This window comes from Ilyonectria robusta (genome assembly GCF_021365365.1).
Source record: "Ilyonectria robusta strain PMI_751 chromosome Unknown BGZ61scaffold_3, whole genome shotgun sequence".
NCBI classification, from domain to species: domain Eukaryota; kingdom Fungi; phylum Ascomycota; class Sordariomycetes; order Hypocreales; family Nectriaceae; genus Ilyonectria; species Ilyonectria robusta.
Window position 1 is genome coordinate 789354 of NW_025764437.1, and position 26855 is coordinate 816208.

General features: G+C 50.5%; 11 protein-coding genes across 11 annotated transcripts; 4 read left to right on the top strand and 7 right to left on the bottom strand.

Moving 5' to 3' along the window:
* Nucleotides 1–1530: 1530 nt before the first annotated feature.
* Nucleotides 1531–2981, bottom strand: BGZ61DRAFT_442649 (transferase). Its single transcript, XM_046244767.1, has one exon. The coding sequence runs from the start codon at nucleotides 2934–2936 to the stop codon at nucleotides 1917–1919; it is 1020 nt and encodes a 339-aa protein (XP_046109293.1). The 5' UTR covers nucleotides 2937–2981; the 3' UTR covers nucleotides 1531–1916.
* Nucleotides 2982–4248: 1267 nt separating this feature from the next.
* Nucleotides 4249–6488, top strand: BGZ61DRAFT_442651 (uncharacterized protein). Its single transcript, XM_046244768.1, has 5 exons — nucleotides 4249–4837; nucleotides 4909–4945; nucleotides 5009–5076; nucleotides 5129–5523; nucleotides 5579–6488. The coding sequence occupies exons 1-5, from the start codon at nucleotides 4634–4636 to the stop codon at nucleotides 6033–6035; spliced, it is 1161 nt and encodes a 386-aa protein (XP_046109294.1). The 5' UTR covers nucleotides 4249–4633; the 3' UTR covers nucleotides 6036–6488.
* A 112-nt stretch (nucleotides 6489–6600) lies between these two features.
* On the bottom strand, nucleotides 6601–7540 carry BGZ61DRAFT_442654 (uncharacterized protein). The gene has a single exon (XM_046244769.1). It carries the CDS (start codon nucleotides 7460–7462, stop codon nucleotides 6845–6847), a length of 618 nt encoding a protein of 205 aa, XP_046109295.1. The 5' UTR covers nucleotides 7463–7540; the 3' UTR covers nucleotides 6601–6844.
* Nucleotides 7541–7631: 91 nt separating this feature from the next.
* On the bottom strand, nucleotides 7632–8716 carry BGZ61DRAFT_527841 (putative short-chain dehydrogenase; the record flags this gene model as incomplete). Its single annotated transcript, XM_046253173.1, has 2 exons — nucleotides 7632–8269; nucleotides 8332–8716. 2 exons carry the CDS (start codon nucleotides 8714–8716, stop codon nucleotides 7632–7634), a joined length of 1023 nt encoding a protein of 340 aa, XP_046109296.1.
* Nucleotides 8717–9086: 370 nt separating this feature from the next.
* Nucleotides 9087–11244, top strand: BGZ61DRAFT_125364 (uncharacterized protein). Its single transcript, XM_046237082.1, has 5 exons — nucleotides 9087–9294; nucleotides 9356–9401; nucleotides 9452–10158; nucleotides 10221–10924; nucleotides 11002–11244. The coding sequence occupies exons 1-5, from the start codon at nucleotides 9200–9202 to the stop codon at nucleotides 11040–11042; spliced, it is 1593 nt and encodes a 530-aa protein (XP_046109297.1). The 5' UTR covers nucleotides 9087–9199; the 3' UTR covers nucleotides 11043–11244.
* A 746-nt stretch (nucleotides 11245–11990) lies between these two features.
* Nucleotides 11991–13406, bottom strand: BGZ61DRAFT_442657 (longiborneol synthase). The gene is made up of 3 exons (XM_046244770.1): nucleotides 13022–13406; nucleotides 12497–12969; nucleotides 11991–12449 (listed from the first exon to the last, which is right to left on the bottom strand). The coding sequence occupies exons 1-3, from the start codon at nucleotides 13334–13336 to the stop codon at nucleotides 12137–12139; spliced, it is 1101 nt and encodes a 366-aa protein (XP_046109298.1). The 5' UTR covers nucleotides 13337–13406; the 3' UTR covers nucleotides 11991–12136.
* Nucleotides 13407–14506: 1100 nt separating this feature from the next.
* BGZ61DRAFT_442662 (heterokaryon incompatibility protein) lies at nucleotides 14507–16191 on the top strand. The gene is made up of 2 exons (XM_046244771.1): nucleotides 14507–15723; nucleotides 15799–16191. The coding sequence occupies exons 1-2, from the start codon at nucleotides 14674–14676 to the stop codon at nucleotides 15946–15948; spliced, it is 1200 nt and encodes a 399-aa protein (XP_046109299.1). The 5' UTR covers nucleotides 14507–14673; the 3' UTR covers nucleotides 15949–16191.
* A 682-nt stretch (nucleotides 16192–16873) lies between these two features.
* BGZ61DRAFT_503188 (uncharacterized protein) lies at nucleotides 16874–18700 on the bottom strand (the record flags this gene model as incomplete). Its single annotated transcript, XM_046251762.1, has 4 exons — nucleotides 16874–17491; nucleotides 17562–17770; nucleotides 18066–18365; nucleotides 18523–18700. The coding sequence occupies 4 exons, from the start codon at nucleotides 18698–18700 to the stop codon at nucleotides 16874–16876; spliced, it is 1305 nt and encodes a 434-aa protein (XP_046109300.1).
* Nucleotides 18701–20538: 1838 nt separating this feature from the next.
* BGZ61DRAFT_442666 (cysteine-rich/TIL venom protein 2 precursor) lies at nucleotides 20539–21466 on the bottom strand. Its single transcript, XM_046244772.1, has 3 exons — nucleotides 21179–21466; nucleotides 20991–21116; nucleotides 20539–20934 (listed from the first exon to the last, which is right to left on the bottom strand). Exons 1-3 carry the CDS (start codon nucleotides 21257–21259, stop codon nucleotides 20902–20904), a joined length of 240 nt encoding a protein of 79 aa, XP_046109301.1. The 5' UTR covers nucleotides 21260–21466; the 3' UTR covers nucleotides 20539–20901.
* Nucleotides 21467–22084: 618 nt separating this feature from the next.
* On the bottom strand, nucleotides 22085–22932 carry BGZ61DRAFT_442669 (uncharacterized protein). The gene is made up of 3 exons (XM_046244773.1): nucleotides 22725–22932; nucleotides 22537–22659; nucleotides 22085–22485 (listed from the first exon to the last, which is right to left on the bottom strand). Exons 1-3 carry the CDS (start codon nucleotides 22839–22841, stop codon nucleotides 22447–22449), a joined length of 279 nt encoding a protein of 92 aa, XP_046109302.1. The 5' UTR covers nucleotides 22842–22932; the 3' UTR covers nucleotides 22085–22446.
* Nucleotides 22933–25293: 2361 nt separating this feature from the next.
* BGZ61DRAFT_473242 (uncharacterized protein) lies at nucleotides 25294–26625 on the top strand (the record flags this gene model as incomplete). Its single annotated transcript, XM_046248437.1, has 2 exons — nucleotides 25294–25412; nucleotides 25473–26625. The coding sequence occupies 2 exons, from the start codon at nucleotides 25294–25296 to the stop codon at nucleotides 26623–26625; spliced, it is 1272 nt and encodes a 423-aa protein (XP_046109303.1).
* Between the last annotated feature and the right edge of the window lie 230 nt (nucleotides 26626–26855).

Below are 26855 nucleotides of genomic sequence, written 5' to 3' on the forward strand. Positions count from 1 at the left end.
TTGCAACCGCTGCGAAATGCACTTTCGGCTCCTGTAGCCCACTGGACCGTGCACCACCCCCCATATCATTGAGATGAGTGTCGCGGTGAGATCCGACACAGGTTGGCCGAGGACGCAACAACTGAGAGGTCTGTCAAGACACTAGCTCTATAGGGCGATCTTGGCTTGAAGTAAGAATAATTGCTGCGATTACGAGATATCAAACGATACCAGGACGAGTTTATGCTTAAATAATTAGGTATTGCAGCAGTGGAGGTGACTGCAGTTCCGGCGTGCATAACTCATACTGCCATAGACGGCTCGCAGTGAAGTGGTTTCCAGCTGTCTTAGATTTGGACAATATTTTCCTAGCGAGTGATTCCCTATCCGCTCCGACTTTGGCATCGGTACCGATCGGTGTAAGTTCTTAGGTGCCGCTGGGCGAATTTCGTATTACGTCGTGAAAGGTTGCATACCCGGTGGGTTGACCAGCCTCCAGGTATCTTCTGCTTGCCTAGTGGTCTTGAGGGGGACGCGAAACCCATTGTTGCAAAGTGCTGAGATGAATCTGGCCGTGGTGCGTAATTTCGGCAAGCTTTGGATGAGATACTGATCTTAGATCCATCTGGTCGACCTCAAAGAGATATCCTGTTTCTTGGTGCTGAAAATGTGTTTAGTTGATGGGGCGACACTTTTCCCTCGACCAAGCATGCAACTTTACATTAGCGCCAGCACCACGCGACAACTCCAAATGCCCCATTCTAAGATCTGATGTGACCTAATCGTCGTCCTTCGTTCTGTGCAGTTCAAGAACCCTTCCAGTGACAGGAGCTTGTCTCCGTCCATGATTCCAACGACCTCCGCCTTCCTGCCCGCGAGTGCGCTAAAAGATTGCTGAGCATCCATTAAAATAAGGTAGCCAGAGCACTATATATTAGGGAGTTAAGCGCTGTAAAATTAGACTTTCCGCTCCCGTGGCGGGCACCATGCACCACGTGATCCGCTTGCACCTGTGAGAACACCACTGCGGAAAGTCATGATGTTAAATCCCCGATGTCAATCAAAAAAAAAAGCAAAAAAGAAATCCTCTGATGAGGTTGTATAGCAATTGCACGTTTCGATCGTGCGACTGAGGTACTGAGTTAGTTGGTGTCGCTAGAGCCGGATTCGAAGGATAGGCTTACCCTCCGGGTTATGAGCCCGGCTGGGATGAGTTAGTTATCGTTCGAGAATTTCTTAGGATTCCTTATGATGACTTACCGCGCTTCCACTGCGCCAAATTGCTTTGACTGGTTGGAAACTGAGCTCCAAAAATTGTATTATAAAGGAAGGGCAACAACACCCGTGCACTCGGCCACGGTTGCGACACTCTAGCTTTGGCTTCCTGCACCGGGGTTATTATTTATTGTTCAACTTTTCTTAGAGGCCGTCGGAACTCTCTGCAGTAACGGCTGGGCAATGGCCGGAGGTTCGGCCCCGGGTCCGGAAGACGGTGTCTAGACACTCATCGCCATATCCAGGCCTGAAATGTTCACTTCTGGCTTCCAAGAATTTTAGACGTTTCCAAGTTGATCCATAATGCCACACGAAAACTTCGAGGCGGAATGGGACATTGAATTTCTTGTTCGTTTTACCAGCTGAATACATATTTACGGAACAGACTGACGCTATTTGAAACCCATCTTAAGCTACAACATTTGTCAGCCCTATTCATGTCCTTCACAATCCTTTCGCGCAAGAAGTCGCTTCTCGTAAATCGACCTTTGTCCAAGCGGTTTCCCGAGGTACACCAACGGGTGGTTGCACCGAGTGAAAGCTACATCCCTGTCATGTACAATTGAAGTCCAACGCCTTTGGCGTCAAATCCTTCGTTTTGGGGACTTTGGCATCCTCTCCTAGTCCCAGTCCAAGATGAATACTAATCAATATCCAATAGTTCAGAGCCCATCAGGGGCGTCGGCGAACCGCCTGAAGACGGGATCGCTCAGGAGCCTCTCCATGGCCGAGCTCTCGACACCCACAAACGCCTCAACACCACCCCTCTTGGGATCGGGTAGAACAACCTGCATGGTGTGGGTAATTCCAACTGCCGGAGGCCGCAACGCCAGCATGTTGCCACCCAGGGCGGAACCCCACTCAATGTCGTAAAAGGGGAACTCCCGCCACGACGACTGGATCATGTGGTTACCGGGCATGTCGAGGAACACAACAGGTGCGAGGCGATTCAAGTCCTCAAGACGGTCCACGATCGTCATCAACTCATCCAGGTAAGTGCCCTCGGCCTTGATCAGGGCACGTCGGGAGATTATTGCCAAATCGGCAAGCGTGGCCTCGTTGACAACCTTGTCGAGGTCGAGCATGGCAGGGGCAAAGCCAAGGATGTTACCGATGGTATATTTGTGGACCGGAACACCGGCTCGTCGGCGAGCGTCAAGGGCGATACCCACTTGAGAGAGACCAGGGGCAGGCGTCGCAGCGTCGGCGCGACCGGCAATGACATTCGGGTGCTGGGCCACCATGGTGGAACGCCAGATGAGTGCCGTCAAGGCATCGTTGGTAGATACGAAAGCTGGGAGATCCGTACCCTTCAACAGTTTGGCATTGGCGGGCGATGCTTCCCTCTTGAGAGCAGCGAGGTTCTCAGGAGAAATATAAAAGACGTGGCCGTGGTGGTTGGGCGTCGACAACTTGGGAGGGACGCCAGTGGGGGTGAATGGGAGTTCAATGTACTCATGGTGGACCAGGTCCAGCTCAGCATCGGAAGCAGAGGGCTTCATGAGCTTGGCTCGGTCATCTGAAGGGATCTCAACCGGGTTTGTGATGGGGAGGCCTTGCGCACGGCGGACATCCTCGGCAAAGATCTCAGTAAACTTGTAAGCCGTGGTGTGGTCGGCAAAGGCGTGGAGGAAGAACATGTTCAGCAGCAGGCCGCCGCGGATGAAGTTGGCCTGCATCATGGTGACAGTCAAGTGGTCGCCAGCCCCGGGCCACTCGCCACCGAGACCGCGCTTGGTGACAATCTCAGGGTCCAGAGCAGAGGCAGGGAAGCCTCGAGCCTTGAGCTCTGCAAAGCTAGGGAAGGCACCCTCAGCACGAAGGTCCTTGACGGCAAAGTCGTCGACCTCATCGCCGTAGTGACGCAGCTGCAGCATACCGGCCTGCTTTCCCTCCATTGGGATGGCCTCACAGCCAGCAACCGGGGTGCGATCCTTGAAGGACTTGTAGCTGGTCTTGAGGAGGTCGGCCAGGGCGTCCATGTCGTAGTCCTCGGGCAGTTCAAAGAAGAAAATGTTTCGTACCCAACCCTTGGGCCCAATCTGCTCGGTAGGGAGGAGGGGAGGGGCCAGATCGGGCGAAGCAGTTACCTCAATGGTAGACTCATGCTTCTCGTCAAGCTCTGGTCGATCGGTAGATACGACCTCAATTGGCATTGTGGTAGCCATCTTGAAAGATCACGTATGGATTCGCTCCTTGAGAAATCAGATGTTTCTTGGGAGTCAGTCTCGAGTAAATAGTAGTGATAAAAAGGTTCCTGAAGGATTGAGAGTGAAAGGATTGAAACTTGAGTCCAGGCTGCCCATAATTATGCAAAAGCGGCATGACAGGTCGCTGATCATATACTCTTGCAGAATCGTTATCTCCCTGCATCTCCCCTGACAACGTTTCAAACACGTCCAGGTGCCAGAAGGGTCTCTGGGGGAGTTGAATTGGGTTGTCTAGTTGCACATTGGGAAAGAGCCCTTGCTTCCATGTCGATGGATGGCGGGCGTTGCACATCCAGACACGCCATCAAACCCGCCCATGATACGACGTCTGCGGTGCCTGGCGAAAGGTTGTTGGTTGATGTGCAGTTGGCTCAGGGATTGCTCGGTACCACCGGCCAGATTTAGAGAATTCTGCGACGCTGGGTGGATATATTGAGGCTGGATTGGGAGTACGTAACCCACGTATGCGGTCCTATCTGGACGCGGCATCAGGAAACCCACGTGTTGGTTCAGGTAGTTGCAACGTTGTGCTGAGGCATGTGCAGAGAGCGGTCCGTGGAGAAGGAAACGCGTCGGAAATAAACGCACACGCCAAAGAGCAGCTCGTGGACGCCTGTCATTCCTTGCCGATCAAAATATCCGACCTCCTCCGATGGAATCGCCGGGAGCTTAGAGACCCCCGGGCAACCTCCGGGCGGGCCCGGGTCCACCGAGCCCACTCCCCGACTCCGTGTTTCAGGGATTCCAGTCCCCCTTACCACCACAGTAGGAATCGCCAGGAATACATGGATGCCGGAACCGGGGACTTCCTTCCTGCAGCGCGGTGCGGCGTAGCATCCGCAGCGGAACCGTCATGCCACATTGCTCCGTTTTCTTTTTTACTCGGGCGTGGGAACTCCCATATGGTGTCAAACGGCATTGACCTGCAGGACACGACCAGTAATGATCGTCCAGACCGCGGATATGCATGGATATAGCTGGATAGAGTCGGCGAGCAGTTCCCCGTGCCTGCATGTACGCTTGCGGAACCAACAAGCTATTAATGAAGAAGTCCCGTGTGCCGGACCAACCCCGTGGGTACTAGTAACGAACCCATCCCAATCACCATCGCATGCTGTTGGTTCGTCGTCATTCATTCACTGGTTGAAGGGAAGCAGAACTTGGGGATCATGACTGTCGACCCGGCCATTCTGGCCATCTTTGGACCGGCCCCAGATGGCCTCGACCTCGACGAGCAAATTGTCACGGCTTACAATGTCGTTGTGTGCGTTGCGCTCGGCATCGCTGCGGCTTTTGTTGGGCTTCGGTTTTACGTGCGTCTGTTCAAGGGATCTAACCTTTGGTACGATGACTGGGCCATCGTCTTCGGCATTGTAAGTTTATTCATGGTCGCGTCAACAACCTCGACATGAGGGATTGGAACTAACCATCATCTACTCAACAGTTTTGCACCAGCGCAACAGTAGCAACCACAATTTTGGGTAGGTGAGGAGCGATTAACCCCCGTCCATTCACACTTGGTCACTCACATCCACCCCTTATAGCTGGAAATCATGGCGCCGGCGAGCATATCTGGTCAACTAACATCTCCCGATTCATCAAGCTCATCAAGGTATGCAGCATCTCAAAAGTCAAGAAGAAAAATGAATTGACCAGTTACCTAGCTTGTATACGCAGAGCCCTACGTTTACGCATTAGCCGTCACATCCACCAAAGTCAGCATCCTGCTGCTCTACCACCGCCTCTTCCGCTCAAAAAACGACTCGAACCGCGTCTTCACGATCATGTTCTGGGTGGCCGTTTTCCTGACGAGTATATACCCACTGATTCTATGGATCACCATGGCCTGCGCTTGCCGGCCAGTGAGTTACTACTGGAACCAATATCTCGGAGCAAAGGGGACCTGCATCGATACCCACCTATTCTTCCTGCTACTTGGCATAGTCAACATGCTCAACGACATTATAATTCTCGTCGTTCCCATCCCGAGGATTTTACAACTACACTTGAAGAAGAGAGTCAAGGCATCCATTGTCGGTATTATGTTGCTCGGAAGCTTGTAAGTCCCATACGTCCCTCCAACCACCTTGGTGATTAGAACTGATTTATCACAGTGTTTGCGTCGCGAGTATTGTACGAATTTACTACCTCAACGGGCTCTTCAAGAACGTCGACGTCGCATGGTGGATGGGTCCCTCCTTCGCCTGGTCCAGCATTGAACCCTCAGTGGCCATTATCTCCGCATGTCTGCCTACACTGGCGCCGCTATTTCGCATGGGCCGGAATAAATCTACGAGCAGCCCTTACTACGTCAGTGGCGATAGAACCGGTCAGTCTGCGACGGGAAACTTGCATTCGCGCAATGTCCATGGCCGCTACAACGCCGGGCATTCGAGGATTGAGGACGACGAGGTCGAGCTCACATACAAGGTGCAGGGCGGTGACTCTTCGTCAAACCGCAGCCCGGAGAGTCAAGGGAGCTCGGAATATGATCGCAATATCATGGTCAAGACTCATGTGTCAGTTGTGACACAGGGACGAGAAGATCCTGCACGACGCAGGCAGGGTTGATTGACAGTCGAAAAGGTGTTCTTGTCGCTATAAAATTGGCCAACTGCCGATGGTGCGCAGAACAAGACCACAAGACGTCTCGGGTACGGTGCAGCACATGGGAGCGCATTCTCATCACAAGGGCGAACAGCTGAGACGCGTCATTACATTTGCTTGTCTTCTAAACTGTCCACAGCGACAGGGTTCATTCTGTACAAATCATTCAAACACATACAATTAGACTACTAGGGCCGCCTGTTCGGTAATATGTCCCACAATATGAGAGAAAGCAATGGCAACATTGTGAGCCAATAGCAAGAAAATCGGTCGGAAGTACAACGTTGATTGCCTGTTATTTCACGTTAATCGACCAAATGTGATACAAGAGGTGTTCGACCTCCCAGTCGATCGTTCCTATATGGCAAATATTGCACTTGTGGTTGGCCAGCGATCCAAGAGGATGAGCACGTTTTCTAGCCGAAGGAGTAGGAATTCAATCCATGTTATGCAGTGACAGGCACAAAGGGTTACATTGGACTGCGAATGCGTTTGTCCCGATCGTGCCATCGACTGGGGCATTTTCTTAGCCAAACAAGGCTCCCTGGCATGTTCTCTCGGCGTCAGCATTCTATCTCAAGGTTGGTCGGAGCCCGTACAAAATGTCACGCCACTGGGAGTGCCGTGCCGAGGTTGCATCGGCGAGAACACGACAAGAAAACGGCCGTAAAACAGACAGTGGCACCACTAAAAGATAACGGCTAGAAATCTGTTTCACAGAGACTCAGCACCCGTCTGTGCTCTAGTCGGCAATCTTCTGGCGTCGTTGTTCCTCAACCATTCGTTTTGCTGGGCAATGGGGAACTCAAGAGTTGAGACACGAGGCATGTCGTGCAACATACAAGCAAACAGAGCCTTTCAAAAGCACGACCGGATTGTCTTCCCCGGAGGATCCGCATCTCGGCCAAATCATGTTCTCGTCTAACATCAAGGCCGTCTAAAATTAAAGCATTGAGAGAGAGAAAAAGATGTGCGTGTTGGGCCAAGTCAACTGCACATCCTGCCATGGACTCCACATGGTTCGGATCCACCGCTGTCGCGGCCTTTTGGACCGGCACCCTGGTTTTCCCACCGCTGTAGTGTTCCATGTCAAGCAGTTTTGCTGGAGCCCGAGCCCCGGTTGCGACAATCTCATCTTTCACAAGTCGCCGATCAGCATGGGGCACTGCCATACTTGTCGCTCGGACGAGGATGAGCCAGTCACGGGTACGTTGATAACCAGCAGTGGTAAAGATTGGGAATTGCCATCTAACCTTTGCTAGAGGAGGCCATTGAAGATTTGGCGAGGAGGTGCTGGCAAATTGCCAGGAATAGATCGTCGCGCAACCAAACTCCCAGTCTATCAGGGTCACAACCGTCTCAGTGAGCATCACTGGGATAACCCCGGTCATGTCCTCGGGTATACGGACAAAACAACCATTTCTAGCATTCTAATTAAAAATCGAGATACATCTATTTCACGTGACCTGTCTCCCATGTCCTCACTATGTTATGATCTCCTTATTCGGCACCCAGCAAGGAACGTCGAAGCGCTTCGTTTGCCGCATCACCTTAGCCTCCCTACTCCATAGCCTCCACACCAGTAAGCTCGCAGCTCAAGGTCCACAACTTGTTTTCCCCTTCTTCGTTGAATGCATGCGGTGCATATCCAGGGTCCAGGACAGACATGGCATCTTGTGCAGGCCCCGCCACGCTGCAGTCGCTCAGATACTTGCCGCCCTGACCCTCCCAGACCTTGGCCGTTGCAGCCCAGGTGCTCGTTGCGGCACCCTGCTCCGCGGTCGTCATGTTGGCCATCATAGCGGTGTCTTTCTGCCACTGGGCCATCATTTCAGGCGTCACGTTCTGGAACAGTGCAGTCAGGGAACCACCTGGGTGTACCGACAGGGCGTGGACACCCCGCGAGCCGTAGACGCGGTCGATGTAGTTGGCCATCCAAATGGCGGCCGTCTTAGACTGCCCGTAACTGACCCACGGGTCGTAACTTTTTGTCATGTTGACGTCGTCCCAGTTGATGGCAGAGTATCTGTGCGCGGCCGACGTGAGAGCTACGACACGCGAGTTGAAAGACGGAGTGCTGCCGTTGATGAGGGCGGGGAGCAGCAAGGCCGTCAGTGTGAAGTGGGCCAGGTGGTTTACTCCGAATTGCTGTTCGAATCCGTCCTTGGTCTTACTCCCTTCTGGCGTCGCCATGGTTCCTATTATCCGATGTCAGTATCATAGCCAAGACTCATATTGTAAGCATATGCGGCGAACTTACCAGCGTTGGCCACGAGGATATTCAGCTTAGTCGACTTAGAAAGGAAGGTATGTGCAGCTTTCTTAACTGATTCAAGCGAGTTCATATCCATTTCGATGACTTCCAGCTTGCCAGCACCCTCAGACGACTTGAGGATGTTATCGACAACGCCCTGCGCCTTCTGGAGGTCGCGGGCGGTGATGAAGACATGGGCGCCGGTGGCCACGAGAGCTCGCGCCGTCTCAGTTCCGAGCCCAGAGGTGCCTCCAGTCACAAGGACGACCTTGTCGGCCCACTTGTTTGTGAGATGGTTGTCGTTGATGATTTGAAGCGCAGTGGGTCGTGCGTCACCCGGTCCTTTGGGGTTGGAGAATTGAGTGGCGTAAGGCTTAAATGAATCAGACATGTTGTAAGTGGTGAGTACCTGAGGCCGGATTATTTGGAAAAGTCGAGTTGATGGTATTTGTCTGTGTCTTGAGGTTGAAGTATGTTTGGTGAGAAACTCGAGAATGGGAGGACCGAAGCCCTCATTTATAGGCATTGTCCCGGTTTGCTAGACTCGGCAGGATTCCCCCGGCCCAGGGCATGAAGCGGACGCGTAGAACAACGAGCGGTCGCTTGGAGGTTGAAATATCCGCTCTAATAGATCGTATACCAGATTGTCCGCCCTGATGCGTCATGTAGGGCTGTAAGCGGGCTGCGACGGCGAAGTGGGGCCGTAGAGCGGGGTTTTGGAGCGGGATTTTGGAGCGGGGACGATGCCAATTGCCCGCTCTGAATTCTCCGCTTGCGACAAGAACTCCCGCTCATGCCCGCTCGTCTATCCGCTCGCCGCCTCCTAGTTCCGGGCTCGGACTAACAAACGGCATCACGTCCTCCCGTCGGGACAATGCTCGCTGCCGCCGTCGTATCTCCGGAGCCGTGCGCCGTCCAGTCCCTGAGCGAAAGTGTAGGCCACGCAGCGCAGGCGTGTCGACAATGCAGGTACGGCTTCTTCCACCGCACCAAGGGATTACTGCTGTTTTCTGACTTCGTTCGTCGATAGTCGACTAAAGAGGAAATGCCTGCGAGAACTCCCGGTCTGCTCTTTGGTACGTTTCTTACCTTCTGCGATCATCACGAACTCACCAACAACCTGAAGTGCATCCGTCTTGGCAAGACCTGCCAGTATCCAGCACGTCGCAAAGCTTACGGTTCTCGAACCACCGAGAAAGATCAACCTGCCTCACCAACCGTATCCTCTACTTCGAGAAATAGCGATGTCATAAATCCATTCCCCGATGCCTTCTTCATTGACACCGAGCGCTTCCGCTCCGTCCCACATTCCACGCTGAATAGCGCCTACCCTATACCTCAACATGTTTCGCATTTGCTTGGTCTGGACGTCAATGCAATCTGCGAGCTTTACTTCGACTCCGTTGACACGTGGTTTCCGTTTATTAGCAAGAAAGGCTTGAATCTGAGTATTCAATCCAATCTGCCGACCGAGACTCCAGGATTGGCTCTTCTGCTTATTTGCATGAAGCTCATTTGCACTCCGCCACAGCTCGATACGTCAGCATCAGAGTCTGTACTTTACAAAACGGCAAAAAGCTTCTTGAATAACATCGAGGAGGTGTCACCAGTAGCTCTTCATGTTTTTCAGTCCCTTGTCCTCATTGCATTGTACGAGGTTGGGCATGGTATCTTTCCAGCTGCGTACTTGACCGTGGGCCGCGCCGTTAGACTGGGCATTCTGAGAGGCGTCCACGACCGAAAGAACTCTACTCAGCTTTTTGTTGGACCGCCAACTTGGACCTATGTTGAAGAAGAGCGCCGTACATGGTGGGCCACATCGATACTTGAATGGTGAGCTCATTTCCCCCATCATTACATCCCCTCAATGCGTTGTTCTCAGCTTACGCTTCAAGCTTTGTCAATCTCAATCCTACCGGTTTTCCGCTTGCGATCCCAGAGCCGGCGCGCGGTGACCTATTACCTACGACAGATTCGGAGTGGTTTCGCGGTAAGATAGGGCCAAACCAGGCTCTTTTCATGACCGGCTTCGCGCCAAATTCGACAATCGGTCCCTTTGCGAGGGTCTGTCAAACGTCGCACATTCTCGGGCGCGTCATCAACCATAGAAACTATCGAAAAGACTCCCAGAACTGGGAATTCATACTCGACGAGGCTATCCAGTTGAACGCAACCCTGACTGCCCTGGATAGCTATGTCTCTCAACCCATGGAAGCTCAGCCGGATGACGGGGCAACGTCTGCCATTGACGTTGCCCTATGCACTTGCGCACGACTAGTGCTTTACCAAATGTACGCATGCAACGAACCCGACGTCCTGGCGCCTCGACGAGCGGAAGAAACCGAGATGCAGGCCGACTCCATAGCCGGGATAAAGCAGATCATGTCCACTCGCAGCCCGGCGCTCGCCCTATGCGTACTTCGACAGGGTACGGAAAACCTAGGCAGGTCCAACCCGCTAGTCATACAGTGTCTTTATGATACCGCCACTGAGTGCCAGTGGTTTCTTCGCGAGGGTGACGTGGTTGAGGGGACCGAAACGACCCTGCAGCTGGTCATTGGGGCACTGAACTTGCTTGCGCAGCGATGGGCACTTGCAGGTAAGTTTCACTCTGCTGTCGGCTTGTCGAGGATGAGTCAAGTATGAATTTGCTAACGGGTTTTCCATCTGATGTAGGAAAATGTCTTGAGCTACTGAAACGGCCAGACGAGCATTAGGTCGAGAGGAAGCATGGTGTATATTTTGGCCAGGAATGCATCAACCGCTGTGAGATGAATCCATACCGCCCATTGACCGAGAGCTCTGGGTGTACACAATCGAACCAAGGAGGTGGCAGTGCGTCCAGCGCCGGAATTGTATAGTTTCACTAGTTGAAGGCTTTCAAAAACAGCCGTGGAGTAGCTGGAGATCATAGGCCCATGTGAATAATGGTGAGCCCCTCAAGCCACAGCAGTTTTAATTTCGTTTGAATCAACCTAGGGTCACCAGGTTGATAAATGAAGCGCCTCTGTCTCTTCCCATGCTTGCAGTTTCTGATAGCTCGGCCATCTTAGCCCATCCCCTGCATGCATGATTCTGGCCTAGTCATTTATTTAATATGACGATGCCAAGCCGGGAGTGTCAGGTGAAAGAAATCCATATTGTCAATACTGATCTCTGACATGGGCTGGACCATGGGAATGTGACAATCGCGTCCTTGCGGCGGTAGTTGCCGATGGGCTGGTGTCTTGGACTTGGTTCACGGGGGGTTTCCAAGGGCCTAGAAGCTCCATTGTGTCTGAGTCATAAGAGTGCCACTATTTCAGAAGGAATGAAGTTTGATTCAGAAGGGAAGCAAGACAGACAGTTGACTCGGATGCCAGTCCGGGTGCGGTCTCGATTGTTCTTCTGTGACCAGTCCGTACTAAAAGGTGTGACGCATTTGTTCTCATGCTGTACTAGTAGCCTTACGAAACTCTCTCCAGGATTCGGCACCAGGGGAATGTGAAGCGAATGCGATACAGCCACGCCATGAGCAGGGTATGCATTCCAATGCTATTGAACGCCACTATTGAACGCCACTTTTGACGCCACGCACCCTTTCACCGGCAGGTTATAACCTTCTGAGTTCATGCAAATAAAATTAATCAACGCAAGGAAAAAATAAACATATGGTTTCTATTTGTGACTGTATTGTCTGTGTGTGTAATTGTTGTGGCTGTCCTCCTTGGAATCTTGCAACTCCGGCAAAGCCAGTAGAATAATGAATGTAGCCGCCCTGTGTACCCTGTATGCCTTGTGTACATCATTTCATGTCGTAAAATTAAATAAATCACTTGTTCACCCGCTCAAAGAACTGGCCGATCTTATGCTCAAATGGAGCGAGTGGATGCTCCTCACCTATCCCTAGGTCGGTAAGCTTGTACCTGGGGTTTGTCGTGTGCATCGCCATGTAACCTCTAATACTGTCGTTCCAAGACTTCTCGTATATACCCCTGCCCTTGAGAATTTTCTCAACGCGTCGAGCAGACTCTATCGTCTCCTTGTTCACCTCCTCTACTACCGTAAGCACTGGCTTTCCACTGCATGTGGCACGGTTGTGGATATAATTTCTCGTATCGCCACCGAGTTCCTCCTTGTAGAAACTATCGAATATTAGCGGCTGATCACTGCCTGAGCGGGGGGTACTCACGATAAAACATCGTTGGAAATGTTGATAAAGTTTGCCATATCTGGGATCGCCTCCAAGAAGGCCCCAACGTCGGGATAGAGCGCTTTGGGATAACAGAACACGGCATATGCTTGGTCCATGCCTGACATATCTCTATAAAAGTCTGGAAACTTCTTCCCCGCTCTGGTGACGGACATATTTTGGAACCCATCGTGTCGCTCCAACAAGTTGCTTGTCAGAAACTTGAGGACGGAGATCTGTAACATGTTTGCCAGGACGGGATCAAAATGATCATGGGCCTCTCGGATCAACCCTGCGATACCCTCGAGAAGGTTATTCGGTTGGGCTTCGCCTCGAAAAAATCGCTGGTGGAAAAGGAGCGCCTCCTCTACCATCTCGTTGCTCTGACCGACTATGTCATCGTACTGAACGACGAGCCAGGTGAACAGACCGACATAACCCTGGACTTCAACTGGGTGACCAGGATGGGCAAGCTGCTTGACGTTAACAATCACGATCTTCAAGAAACCTGTCGCTTTGACCTACCAATCCTTCAGCATAACCCAGTCGAAATCCCTTGGAGGATATTGGGGTGTCCAGGGGCACGCCGATCTCAACGGCCCTCGTGTACATGTACTCTAGCAAAGCCTCAACGGCCTCGCCTTTCAGCTGCGGGGCTCCTGGGTAACGTAATTGCGCAAGCATTTGCGCACAGATCGGCCCGACAACAGAAGCCAGACGTTTCGGCTCCTTGTTCACATCATCCTCGAGTCGGATTGAGTTTCGAAAGAAGATTCCACTGAGGGAACTGTATATTCTGTGCCACGCCGAAGTGGTAGCGTGACCCCGCGAGTGAAGCATTTTACTGAATACAGACTGGGCTGAAGGGATGAAAGAACTGGGGAAGTAGGAAAGAACTGGAAAAAGCAACAAAAAGGTTGCACGGGGATACTATGTACTGTAGGCTAAATGACGAGTGAAACGTACCAGACCGGGGACCCCTTGTTTCTTTGTGAGAACCAGGACAAAGAAGTAGGTGGACGTGCTACGTTGTACTACGAAGGGAACGGTGGGCGACCTTAGGTCATGAACGGGCGACTCGGCTCAAATGAAGGTGGATATGAATGGCTTCATACCTAATCTAGCTTCTTGGCCGATGGGCTCATCATCTGTACAGTAAAGGATGCAATGTGAAGCCTGTGCTATTGGTTGGAACCTGTGGTTGAAGTCTGCCAACTCACATCATTCGAAGGTTCCTACATATGCGCGCACATCGACAAGAGTCGTCTTCGTCATCGTTCAAGCGCGCGGCGATCCACTTGCCAAATGCAAGGCCACGGCTGACCAGTCGTAGTGTATTCGCATCGCAGGGATGTTGGTTCTTGTTGCACTGCCGACATACAGGACAGCCCACGTTATAGCGTGTGGAACCAACGGTGGTCAGCCAGATGCAGGATAGCACGCCCGCGGCTAGAGAACGAGGTAATAAATTAGACGACGACTCTTCTGCGACCTAGAAGTTAGACGTCTCTTGCCAGGACAATAAGGTACCACCGTATTGCCCAGGAGTCATGGCTTATTCTTGGGCTGCCTCGCTACGTAGTAGCACTAAGGCTGGGGTTTCATATTCCTTTGTTCGCGCCACTTCTAGCACAGTCATGAGGAAGAGAGTTCAGCTCCAAGACGCTTTCAGCGACGCCCGAAAGCGAGCGGTGGGTCTGGCCAGAAACAAACACGGGGAAAGGGGGCGCAGGAGTTCAGGGCTCTTCATTCCCAACTAGTCTGGAAGCGTGGCTAGACGACGTTGTGGGAACGCTAAATGGCCACTACTCCAAAAGATAACAAAGATCACCAGCCTAGACTCTGAAGTGGCGGAACTGGCAGGCAACAAGGGTCCATCCAACTAATTTACTTTCATACCAGCGGCGGTGCTAAGCTCTCATGAGGTTAGGGGTGACACCTCACACACCACCCTGAATTCTACCAACACGGCAAGGAGATACCCGGCGGGTACGTAGCGCTCGCTCGCCGCCTTGTTTGAAGCCCACATTGCATAGACGGTATAAGAAAAAGCAAGTTCCGGATCCATGTGGTCTGGAATGCTCAGCTGCGTGCCCTAGCGCTTCCGATAACGCCATGCCTGCCCGAAGACGCACGCGTTGGGCGAGCTGGGGGGCACTTGCGGGTACAATATGTAAATGCCGACACCCCGACCATTTGCTGACATCTGGTTCTATTGTGTTGGCCCTAGTGATGCAGATGCAGTTCGCAGCATCTTGACTTTGAACCCCTGCTCCTCTCAGCAGAGTCCCGCAGCTGCAGTCTTGGTCACCGTCGCCACCGTCGGACCGAATGACTGGACAATGGGCCTCACTTACAGGCGTCTTGACCCGTTGAAGCGAGAGATCCGGCTGCTCGAGATACACTCGGCTCGCAACATCACCGATACCGTCGAATGCCGACTCGTTACCCTCCGCCTCACCGAAGACCTCGAGTACATAGCCCTCTCCTCTCTATATGGAGACGCATCCGAAACCGACAAGATCGTCGTCGGGGGCCGCGCCGTCAGCATCCCGACACACATCTCGCAAGCATTGAAGCATGTACGCGCCGTCTTCTACCCAACCATCTCGCAGCGCTTCCAGCGAACGCCGGCCAGGCGGCCGCATGGTGCGCCCCGGTGGCTAAGGCAACTCTTCGGCTTGAGCACGAACAAGGATGGTGTTGATGTTGACCGACCGAGGGCCCTGCGAGTATGGGTCGATCTTCTCTGCGTCAACCAGCACGACGACTTTGAGAAGTCGAAGCAGCTCGTCGAGATGAGGCAGATATACAGCTCGGCCGAGCTCGTGGTCGGCTGGCTGGGCGAGAAGACGGAGCATACCGATGTCGCGATGGCGACTTTGGCTGAGATCGAGGATGCCATGCCGGCTCACTGGGGAGACCCTGGTGACCGGGAGAAGCACCCGCAGGATTACTCACCAACGCACAGGTGGGCAGCATCGATAACGCACATATGGGCCGAGGGAGCCGGCGGCGAGATACCGTTCTTGATGCCGCACTGGGTCGGCTGCAACGACTTCATGACCCGGCAGTACTTTCAGCGCCGCTGGATCCTAGAGGAGCTCGCCCTATCTCGCTTCCCGACTTTCCTGATTGGCGACACTGTTGTGCCGTGGAAGCAGGTGCTTCGGCTGAACCGAATGATGGAGGAGTTCAAGTATCATCCTTCCGATGTGTTCCCTCCGGTATGTTACCTCGGGCCGCCGAACTCGCCCCTTCGCCTCACTGCGTGTAAGCATGACTAACTTGTTCCTTCCTAGCATCTGAGTGCCATGATTGCTGATTTGCCCTTGGAAACGGCTCATAAACTGCTCGACGAGTTCGCGAAACGGGAAGCGTTGGAGGAAGCCAAGATCCTCCGCGAGACCGGGCGTAGGGCCGAATCCACCTCGACGCGGGATACTGAATAGGGCGTTGATTGGCCGCAGTGATTCTATGAAACTGGACGGGGTCAGCGAGCCTTGAAGCTCCCGTGGTGTTTGAGTAAGGGGGGCGTTTCCAATGTCCGGTGCTTCAGCGTTGCAGTGACGAGTATACCCAAAATTAGTTATTTCTTTAGCAATACATGGAATTCATCTCAGAAATGACGTCGGACGAGCCAACCGGCCATTACCCGTTATCCATTGTTTCAATCAGGGAACCGTCGCACGCCAAGAAGCGGCGGACGCTGATTCCGAAAACCCGGTAACGACATTTCAGCGGCCCACAGGCGAATTACAGGGGATGGAGTTCGTCCAAAACAGGGTTCTGCAGCCACTATCGCAAAGCGGCCACGCGGCTTGGGAAAGTGGGAGCACCATGAGCCCGCTCTAGTCCCGGAAATGGCGCTTGTTGCGAGCTTGAGATTTGCCTCAGCTATTGCGCTAATTATGGCAAGGAAATATTTGCATTGTTTTTCGGGTTGAAGGGTCATTTTTCAAGCATTCCCAGACGAATTGCTGACGTCTGAACTCGCACCCGACAGGATGGAACGGCACCCGACAGTTGGGAACGGCACCCGACAGTTGGGAACGGCTCCCGACAGTAAGGAACGGTTCATGCAGGTCCAGGGTTCTTAGCGAATCACGTCGCATGCCGAGATACTACTGTAGGAATACGAACATGGAAATGCATAATGACCTGTCGAATATAACATCATTCTTGGCAACAATCTGGTAGGGATAAATCGTGTTTTCTCGATTTCGCACCCTGAACTTCACGATACCATCCGAGGGCGTCATTTCTTAGGAAATGACACATCCCCACAGTGCCTCAGATCATCAGAAATCGCACTCCACACTCGCTTGGCTTTCTCTTTACGAAGTTCCACCACTCAAATTGAGCTGTTGAAACCTCCTAGGTAAAAGAGACTAAAGAAACTCTGCCTAGTTCTGCCTCCAGGTCTTCGGCTGGCCGAAACGGGGTTCGGGGGCCAGTAGCGTCGAAGAAATTCGGCCCCAAGGTAGCGTGCACTGGAATGTAGGTAGCCGGTGATGCTTGCGGAGGAATTTTGCTCGACGATACTGCAATCGCAGAGGACTGTTTGATTGGCTTCACTTTGGTCTCGATGACACCATCATGTTTACCGTCAATGGTAGCGACTGATTTGACACCATCGAAGTTTCCGGAAACTGTGGTATCGCCCTCCTCCATAAAGTGAAAAGGGTAGCCAAGAGCGGCATATGACGTAGCATCGATCGGTGTCTCCGGCGCTGGTTGTCCAGTAATGCGAGAAAAGGACGAAGTGTTGAGAATCTGGACGTTGAAAGTCACAGTCTTGGTAGTATCCCAACGAGCCTCCGTGCCTCGCAGTGGATCCTCGACGATGTTTTGCTTGATGAGGCCGCCTGGCGCCAAGTTCATTTCTGGCTCAGCACCGGCGCCGTCCGCCTTTGAAGCATTGCCATGGCTGTCACTGGCCTGAGGCGCAACATAACCACCACGGAGTCGTAGGACTAAGTGTAGGGTTGCATCCTAGTAGGTTAAATATGATGTCAGCCATCGAACCAGAAACATAAGTCGAATCTCGGAGACCATGACTAACTTGCCCAATGCCGAATTCCTCACAAGTATGATGGTCTGTTGGCTGCTTTCCCAAAAATATCAATCTCTGCTGGTCAACGGGGATTCCTTCTGTGTCCTGGATCTTGAACTTGAGATCTTCAATAAGCTGAGTCGGCTCTATTTCTATCGTGAGGGTCTTTCCGGTCAAGGTTTTGACGTAGATCTTCATGCCGCCTTGAAGCTTCAGGACTAGGTCTACTGTTGAGCCCTGCCAGGTATATCAGTACGTGACCCAAAACTGGAACAAACAGTCTCCTTACATCTTGGACTCCACGCTCTTGGAGTATTTCATGATCTAGTAGTGGAGAAGAGTCAGCACATCTCTATTCACTCAGACATTGGCATCACGAACCTGACAGTTTCCTACCGCCAAAGATAATGTTCCACGCCGGTAACTTGTGGATACCTGGATCCCGTTCGTACAATGCTGCCAGTAAACCTTGCAGAGGTCCACTCAGGTTTACTGAAATGGTGTAGATTTTACTGTTGGGCATCTTCACAAAGATTGTGTCCTTTCGCGTTTCCTTTTCGGGAGTGATCTCAACTTGTATGCCACCAACGACATCTTGTCCAGTGACCTGGGCCTCGATTGAATGTCCCGACCCCATCGACATGGCTACAAATTGTCGGACCTGGCCAGTACTGTTGGCAATTCCATCGAGCCACTTCTGGTCAGGCACAACGACATAGTCCTGGATCGGCTTGTTCTGGCTTAGTTTCTGTCTCCTTCGTAAGGTCGTGGCTGCATTCTCGACTACTGGTTCTCCCGAAATGGCGTTAACGCCTCCGACATTGATCTTTATCGCATAGCGCTTCTTGGACTTGAAGTTGATCTACATAGCCTCTCTCTCTTAATCCCGGGTTAGCAGAAGGTCGCTTCGAAAGCGACTTTGGAAACATAGCTTACGGGACAGAGGAATGAACAGGCCACCCTTATCCACCATTTCTCGGGGCATCTTGTCGGCATAGTCCTTGACTTGGAAAGAGCGGAAACTTCCCGATGTTAGGAGGTAGCTGAGATAGTTGCTGATCATCGGGCACCCGAACTGTGCGTCTGAACGAGATGTCTAGATCTCCGAGAAGAACATGGTCCTGAGTCAACTCGTTTTGGGAGGCCATGTTGTATTGTGGACACGCTTTATCTTACATACACCGGGATGTATGTTGTTAAGATCAACAAATTTGCGTTAGCGATGCGGCGTTGAGTGGCTTTACTCATCCTCGGTGCCTGGTAGATTGCCTGCGGATGCATTTTGCCTCGTGGCGAACCACGACCAAATATGCCTTGCCTTGGCAGCTGATTGTAGGCGTTCCCAACGCGTGTCGTGACATTCACCAGAATTAAAATTCAGATTCTTAAATAAGAAGAAGAAAAAAAGACTTCGATAAGTGCTATCGGAGTCTAGGCGATATATTGGTGAAGATGCTGATACGCTGGAGGTTGAAATGTTACTGTGAGGTGCACCTAGCTGTGGTTGTAAGGTTAGTATGGCAAAATCAATGGTACGGTATTGGTGAGAAGCAAACACCTATTTTAATCTTAAGCCACGCGGTTATTTTTGATAGAAGGCGCGCTTATTCCAGCCATGAAGTTTTGTTCGAGTAATATGTATTGTGCAGGGCTGGAAGCTAACGTATCGCGGCTGAACATTTGGCTGCTTAAGGAGCTCGAGACCAATTAGCCATAGCACTAGTCACGCCCGACCACCTGAACGAACAGCGTCCTAGTCACCCTAATTTCTAAATAAGATGGGGGATCATACTAAGCGGAAGAAGAAATAAAATGGGCCGAGTCGTGCCCTTTGTGGAAATTGGGACCGCATCCCCTCTGTTCAGCCAGGGCATCAAGTTTCGACGTCTCCACGCTGATGCATCTTTCTTGATTGAGTGATTCCCAATTCTAACATGCATCAGGTATGGAGGTGCTTCTGCTAAACTCTCTGACAGAGAGTAGAATCTGCACCCGTATTAGAGCTTAAACTACTGAGAAACAAAGTTTCCGCAGTTTCTGTGTGTAATCGATCGATCTCTATAAGAGTCCTCATATTGCTCCGTTTTATGACAAGACTTTCAAATACATAGTCCAATACATCGTTTACTTCCTTTTAACACGAATTCTTAACCCCACTGCTATAACCGAAATCTTGAAACATTTTCTAGCGGTGGAGACGCCTGCGGTGAACGCAACTAATAGAATAGAACGGAGTTTCACGTTGAGGTGAGATGGATGCTTTCGAAAGGAACATCTAGTGAACCTCGATTTGAGTATTGAATTGAAGGAGTTTACAAACAAGGATGAGCCCCGCTGCTGGTCTAGAGGGATGCTCTGGGCCATTTATATGACATCCCATGTCGGCCAGGTGTGAATACACTGGCCTGTTGGTGTTGGAGCTATCGACTTTCAGCAGCGGGAATAGGAAGCTACCTGCACTGGAGCGAAATCTACAATGTCTCTCGGGAAGTGGTCCCATCGTCGTGAAAGCTGATTTATGGACGGAGTTCAAATAAAGGAAGAATCAGCCACGAGAGGTGTAGAGGCCTTGAAACGAGATGAGTCATTTTTACCATCGCTTTCCCTGTCTGCGAAAGACGCCCGCGGTTGGGAGGTGCTGTTGGGCGGAGATAAACCCTGTCGATCACTCATACATCTCCGAAGCACCCCGGAGCTTGGACAAAAGTGGAAGCACTTCCGTTTCATGCCGTCCGCATGATGTGAGGCAACCAAGTCTTAACCATTGGAGGTTGTGGATACTCTGAGTAAACTCGAAATGATGGCTTGGACAAGATGGATCTCATGGCCGCGGGATCAAGATACTATTGTGAGCGATTCATCCGCATCCCACTCAAGGAAATTCCGAGAAACGGACTTAGTGGTGCCTAAATTTAGGGCTCTACGTGTTTAAGGCTATGGTTTTGGTATTTCAAACCGTTACAACGACCGGAAGGCAAAGGTCAAGGATGGATTGCGCACAAGTAAGTGGACTACCTAGAGATTCATTGCTCTTCTCAATTTTACAATCTATCCTAATGCCGCTGAAAAGAAGAAGAGTATTTAACTTATATTTCGAGGCATATTTTCTTGCTTAGAACATCAATATATGTTGCTCTCTAATGGGGAATTCTGGTCATTTACTATAGCTATTAGGACAATGAACGCAGTTATCAAGGAAACAAAAATATAAATTGATCGAAGCCCATAAGGCTCATAATATTAAGAAACAAGCGTTGGTTATGTCTGCTTCTTGAAGAAGAAATAGATATGAGATTCACAAGGCTCGACTTATAGGACCTCTCGCTGAACAGTAGCTTACCCATGTGTACTAACAGCAAGATGGCGCCACACAGGATCCAGACTATCATCATGTTAGGTTTATAGTTTTCATGTAGACTTTCATCATATTTCACTCACACTGTTGAGCAGGAAACCTGGTTTGCACTGACATCCTATAACGCATTGCATTGTGCAAGCCTCAGGCGGAGGCTGACCGCACCGGAGAGGACATGCTGTCCCGCACTCGGTGTACACTTGGTTTTTCTATAAAAAGCATCAGCCGCTGTGGGCGTAGCCTAGCATGGGATCGGTAATTGTTCATTTACTGGGCATTTGGTCGGTTTCTCCTGCAGGGGGCTGGCCACGACTGCAGTGACGAAAAGAAATATCACAGATGATAGCTTCATTGTGAAGTTCGCAGGTGTTGGTGAAGTAAGGCGTCGCAGTACAGTGGTAGATAATGGGTTGTCGAAACGATCACTACCTTCGAGTGATTGCAGACTTTCGGACAAAGTGATCAAGTAGAGAACTGATTGAGATGAGGAGAAAGGCTGGTTGGGCGAGTGGGTGGACGCCTATATATATCACAACCACCCTTCACCCTCACCTTGGAGGGTTCGTATTCACGGGGGTCAAATGGACAGAAGACGTGTTTTAATTGGTCATTTCAGTCGTATTTTCCAAAAGTGATCTACATTTATGTCTTAGGACGGATCATCCCAAGCCGCCCGAGTGAACACATTTGTACTCTCCTCCCTTGTCATTGTCTTGGTTAGAGCTAGGTCTTCAAGACAAATACCATAAATTAAAACCAAGAGTATCCAGGCATAACTTTGACTGCACACACGAAATCATTCGGTCCCTTCCAGATATTGAAGCCCCTTGCGAGAAAAATCGAGAAGAGGATACATGTGTAACGTTTCGTTACGATAGAAGAGTCCCACGTGTGTAAAGGATTTCTCGTTGACATTTTTAAGAAGAAATAAAGAGATAAATGGGCACTCGTATTAAGACAAAACTAGTGAACTTAGTGCACATTTAGAGCCTTTTCAGTGCGTGTTGACCACTGGATGTGAGACGTTACCGCATTTGCCGCACCCTCGTTGGCGGCGGCATTCCATTGAGCGTGTGGATGGAATGGATCGGGCCGACTGAGTTAGACATTTTCCCGCAGATCTTCGTATAGAAATAAGAGCCAAGACCCCAAGAATACGTCATGACGCGGATGTGATGTACGAGGTGGTTTCCTCATGACCCGACTTCCCTCCTTGGCTAACTACATCATTCACTAGAAGTTTACCATGTCACACCGCTCAACGACCCCATTTTTAGTAAGAGACATTATCCTGAAATGGCACAAGCTGACGTGAATGACTGGGCCACTACGGCGTCAGCATGCGTTTCTTTAACACTACTGGGAAAGAATACGCCGGGAGTACCCGAGGCGGATTTGATCTACTCTATCATGATTTGGGGACCGCGAGCTATGCAGTGATCATTTCCACTTTCTCTTAAACAACAAGCAATACACCCTCGATTATTTCTTGAATACGTTTATTTAGGGTACCTTCAGCTAGGAAGTAGGCTCTACAAATCAACACTTTGACTGAGGTATACAGGTTCCTCCCGATTTCTATGTCGAGTTAGTAAATAAGTCCTAGGTTTCAAATGAATTACAACTTACATTTCGGACGTAGCCACTTTTGCAGAAGCAACCTGATTGACACATGTCTATGCACATCGTATTGGGAGGTGTGGTACAAGTTGGTGGACACGCTGTTCCACAGTCTGACCACACTTCGTTTTTCTGCGTCAAAGTGTGAGCCTGAGTGCATATAGCCCGAAAATCGATATTCAGGATGGATCACTCACCCCGGTGCATTTTGGAGTCGCTACTTTCGTCACAACTGGAGGGGTTGACTTCGCAGGCACAGGACTAGCTATGATCCCTGCAATAAAAACGAATATAATAAAACTTGGTAAATTCATTCTAAGTTCGAGATTGATGGCTCAATTATGCGTGGTGGTGATCAAGTGGATGATTGCATGAAAATCGGTACGATATGTTGGTTACTGTGTTGGAGTTGCGCGACTTTGCCTCGCTGTTCAAGGGTTGCGATTTAAATATATGACAGACTATCCCTTCCAACCAGGTTCAGAAAGTTCAGTGCCACATTCCTTAATGGTCAGCTGAAAGCAATGCGATTCCCGCATTCCAGTCCAACTGGCTCACTTCAGCTATGAAGATCGAGCTTACCATTCCGGGGGAGCCCTTCCTGATCCATTAGGTCATAATAAGGAGGCCTTCCCCTTTCTGTCATGGTTGACTTTCATCTATAAAAGCCAGATCCTAAAACTTGAGACTATATTTAGATGGAGACTGCCGCAGCTCTTGTTACACAACGCCTGCTGATGTATGTACATCCGAATTCCAACTGGTGGTGTCATTCCTCGGTCACGAACATTTAATCGTTCGGGATGGCAGGGCGACAGACTCACGCGTATGAGCGGATACATGAAAGAGATTAAGGGATCTCCATCTGCGTGTAGCCAAGACCATTCAGAATAAGGTCTAAGAAGCGAGATCTCCATCATATCCTTCTCGCCACCGTGGTCCACATCATGTTTAAGAATGGTTAAGGTTGGAGACAAACTCGGTCAGCAAGACGGGTGGCAAACGCAGGGAGGGTCGATCGGAAGCTGAACTACGCCAACCAAACCATATTGGGCTCCACTGCCAGATCGTCTAGTACTAGGCATGTTGTTTGCCTCCAATCCACTTTGTGGGATTTAGATACCGCGTTACCTTGATCTCTGAAGGTGCCAAAAAGCCCTTTGCCTACAAGTCATTCAACTTCTCCATCTTAACACTTCCCCACCCTTCAACCTAACAAGCTCAACATTACGGAGGGCCAATGTGCCAGGATAGCGCCGGCAAAATTAAGCTCATGCGCCGCTCGTTCCTGCTCTCTAATCACTACTTAAGCGATGAGGCTTTCGCTAACGCGAGATCTCCAGATCGTGGTGGAGATTTCGGCCGGAAGGAAAGTTTGGGAGACACAAAGCCCGTGCTTAGTGCAGTCTACTGTCATGCTGCGGGGATTAGTTGAGATCTTATGACAGGTGTTTAGCAGTGGCTCGCCCAGACACCAGAGCGGATGCAGCTTAACAGCTCAGCCTCACGCCAACATTCTTGTGTTTCAGTGCAAATACGGGACACAGGAATGGAACCAACAACAATAAATCACACGATGAGTCCAAAAGTTTAACCATTTTGCGTGCTTTGGGAGAGAAGAGTAAAGAGGGGCACTGTGCCAGGGATTCAAGGTCTTTTGGGGAGAAAACAGGGAAAATTGAAGCTTTTTGCATTCCCGGGGAGAAACCCACGGCCAGTTGTCTCCTTTGGGATATACTGTCTTAGCCAGGGCTGTTGGCTCGACATGAGCAGCCAGTTTTGCCGTATTATAGGGAGGATTTTGAGGCAGCAGATTAATCTGTTCGTGATCATCAGCAGCCATTATCTACAGAATGCCCAATTAACAACATTTTTGGCCCATTGATGCGGCATTCCCTTTTGAATCGTTTGGCTAGATGATATCCATAGCAGCATCCCAATATCTTGTCTCTTTTATTCATTTCCATCATCTTCATCAGCTTCCGCAGACGCACCGCAGACGCACAGCCACCACAGCCTTCATCAGCCTTTGGGTGGGCGCAGGCATGTATTTTTACTAAGCCATGATTTGTACTACTGAAGCCAAAGTGATTCGGTTCTATCGACTCCAGCATACATTGGCACTTTTGCTAAGGTAGTCATCCATAGCATGATGGCTAGTACTTATTGGATCGATGGGAAACAATCGAAGCTCTGCCTGTATATCCCTTCTCGCATATCTCTTCCCGCATAGCTTCGATTCTCTTGTCCTTGCACGGGTTTATCCTCCAATGGAGTCGATTTTCCACCCAGTGCTATGGGAAATTCACCAATCCACCGCTTTTTTATCCATGGTTTACAAGGGCAGCGCATGGAAAAAGCAATTATGTGTTATTTTACCCGATTTTGCACCGCCACGTAACGCGAACAACGCCACGCAAGAGTAGTGCTGCGCGGAACTTGCCGGGCCCCTGTTCACCTGTAACTCTGCCCCACTTTTTAGCTGACCTGAAATTGCCACGCAACAGCGAATCAGAGGCGTCTAGGCGAGTCTAACCTTTAGTGCACCATGGTTCGTATAAAGTATAAAGCTTCAAGCCTATTCAAATCCTCATTGTGGACAAACCATACTGTTTGAGTTTATGATTTGGCCCATGTGTTAATGTCACAATCAGCACACACAACTCACAGAAGAACCTTGATATCACCTTGACCGAATATTAATAGTGCTTGGAAACCTTTGCCCACTCGAGTTCAATTACACCTTTCGATCTTCATCTTAGCACCATGCTCGCACTTGACGTTCGAGGCTGGTTTCGTCGCCTCAAGCGGCATTGGACCTATCAAAGATTTGATGCAGACCGAGAGATGTATAGCGTTGGCGAAGGGTGCGGTTCAGCAGAAAGGTCAGAACATGCTATCCAAGAATCCTATTTCATCAAGACGCTAATAAACCCGCTCGATAGTGATTGGGAGACGTACGATTCGACAAGCACCTCAGAATATGAGTCGGCGCACTCTGGTTCAATAGGACACACGCAAAGCTCTGGCAAGAGATTCAACCCCGAGTCGAAGCTGGATAGGATGCCCATGGAGATTCTTATCATGATCGATGATCATCTCACAAACGCATCTCGAATGGCATTCGCCTTGACCTGTCGCTCAATCTACCCAGTTCATTTCGATGCCAATAAGTATCCTCCGCTTTATCCTTCGCTCGTCACTAGGAAGGACAGAGAGGAGTTTCTGCAGCTTCTTGAGAAGGATGTCGCCAATCTCTTCTTCTGCCATACTTGTACTGTTTTGCATTCATGGAGTACAAATTGGGGGATATCTGGGTCAGCACGATTGTCCTACAAACCCTGCAAGGATTGGAATTACCAACAGGTAACGTTGTGTGGCATTGACCAACTGAAATTCTGCGCAGCCCGGCTATTCATTAATTGCCACCTCTATGGACCTGCGCATGGATTGCCTCTCTCAAAGCTAGAGAGGCAATCGAATACTACAAGTCCAAGTGGTGTTCACATGCAAGTCGTCCGAAGAGGACGAATCTTGGAAGACGAGCTTTTTATCCTAGTCACATACACCATCAAAGGCTCTCAGGGCAGAGGAGGTAGCTTGCGTCGGTTCATGGAACAATCCGACATAACCATTTGCAACCACGTTCATGCGACTGACGACAGTTCCACCTTATACGATTGGAAAGCGGGGAAGCTCAGGAGTCATAGCCTTGACGTGCCCTTAGTTCCTTGCGAAACTACCACAGAATCATGTCCCATGTGTCTCACGGACTACTCAGTCCAGATCACTAGGCTAGAGCAGGGGCAGGGTTGGACTGTCGTTCTCGATGTTTACAAGCAGCTGGGCGGCTGCCGATCTCCATACGACTGGAAATGGAGATGCGCGAGTGAAAGAAGCTTCATGAACGAGCCGAGGTCCATCAACAATCAGGCGGGAGTGGTGAGAAATCGTTGGGCGACGGCTGATGGCATGAAGAGAAGTGTCGCAAAATTTGTGGGCCGGCCGAATAATATGAAGTATTTTATTGTCGGCATAAGACGCTGTCCCTGGAATAGCTTTTGCAAACGTGGGAGTCACGATTGCGCAAAGTACTAGTATGGCTTAGACGAATAATGCAGCATGGTTCCCAAACAAAGGCAGCTTATCAGGTCAGAGCAATTCACGTTTATCAAGTTTCTTTCTTAACCCGAAATGCTCACTATCATTTCACCGAGGCTTGTGCGACGATGGCATAGTAACTCAATATCAAGTAATAACTACTGCACGTAGATACTTAGATAGCTACTATATATAGGTAGGCAAGTAGGCGTGGTGAGTTAAGTACT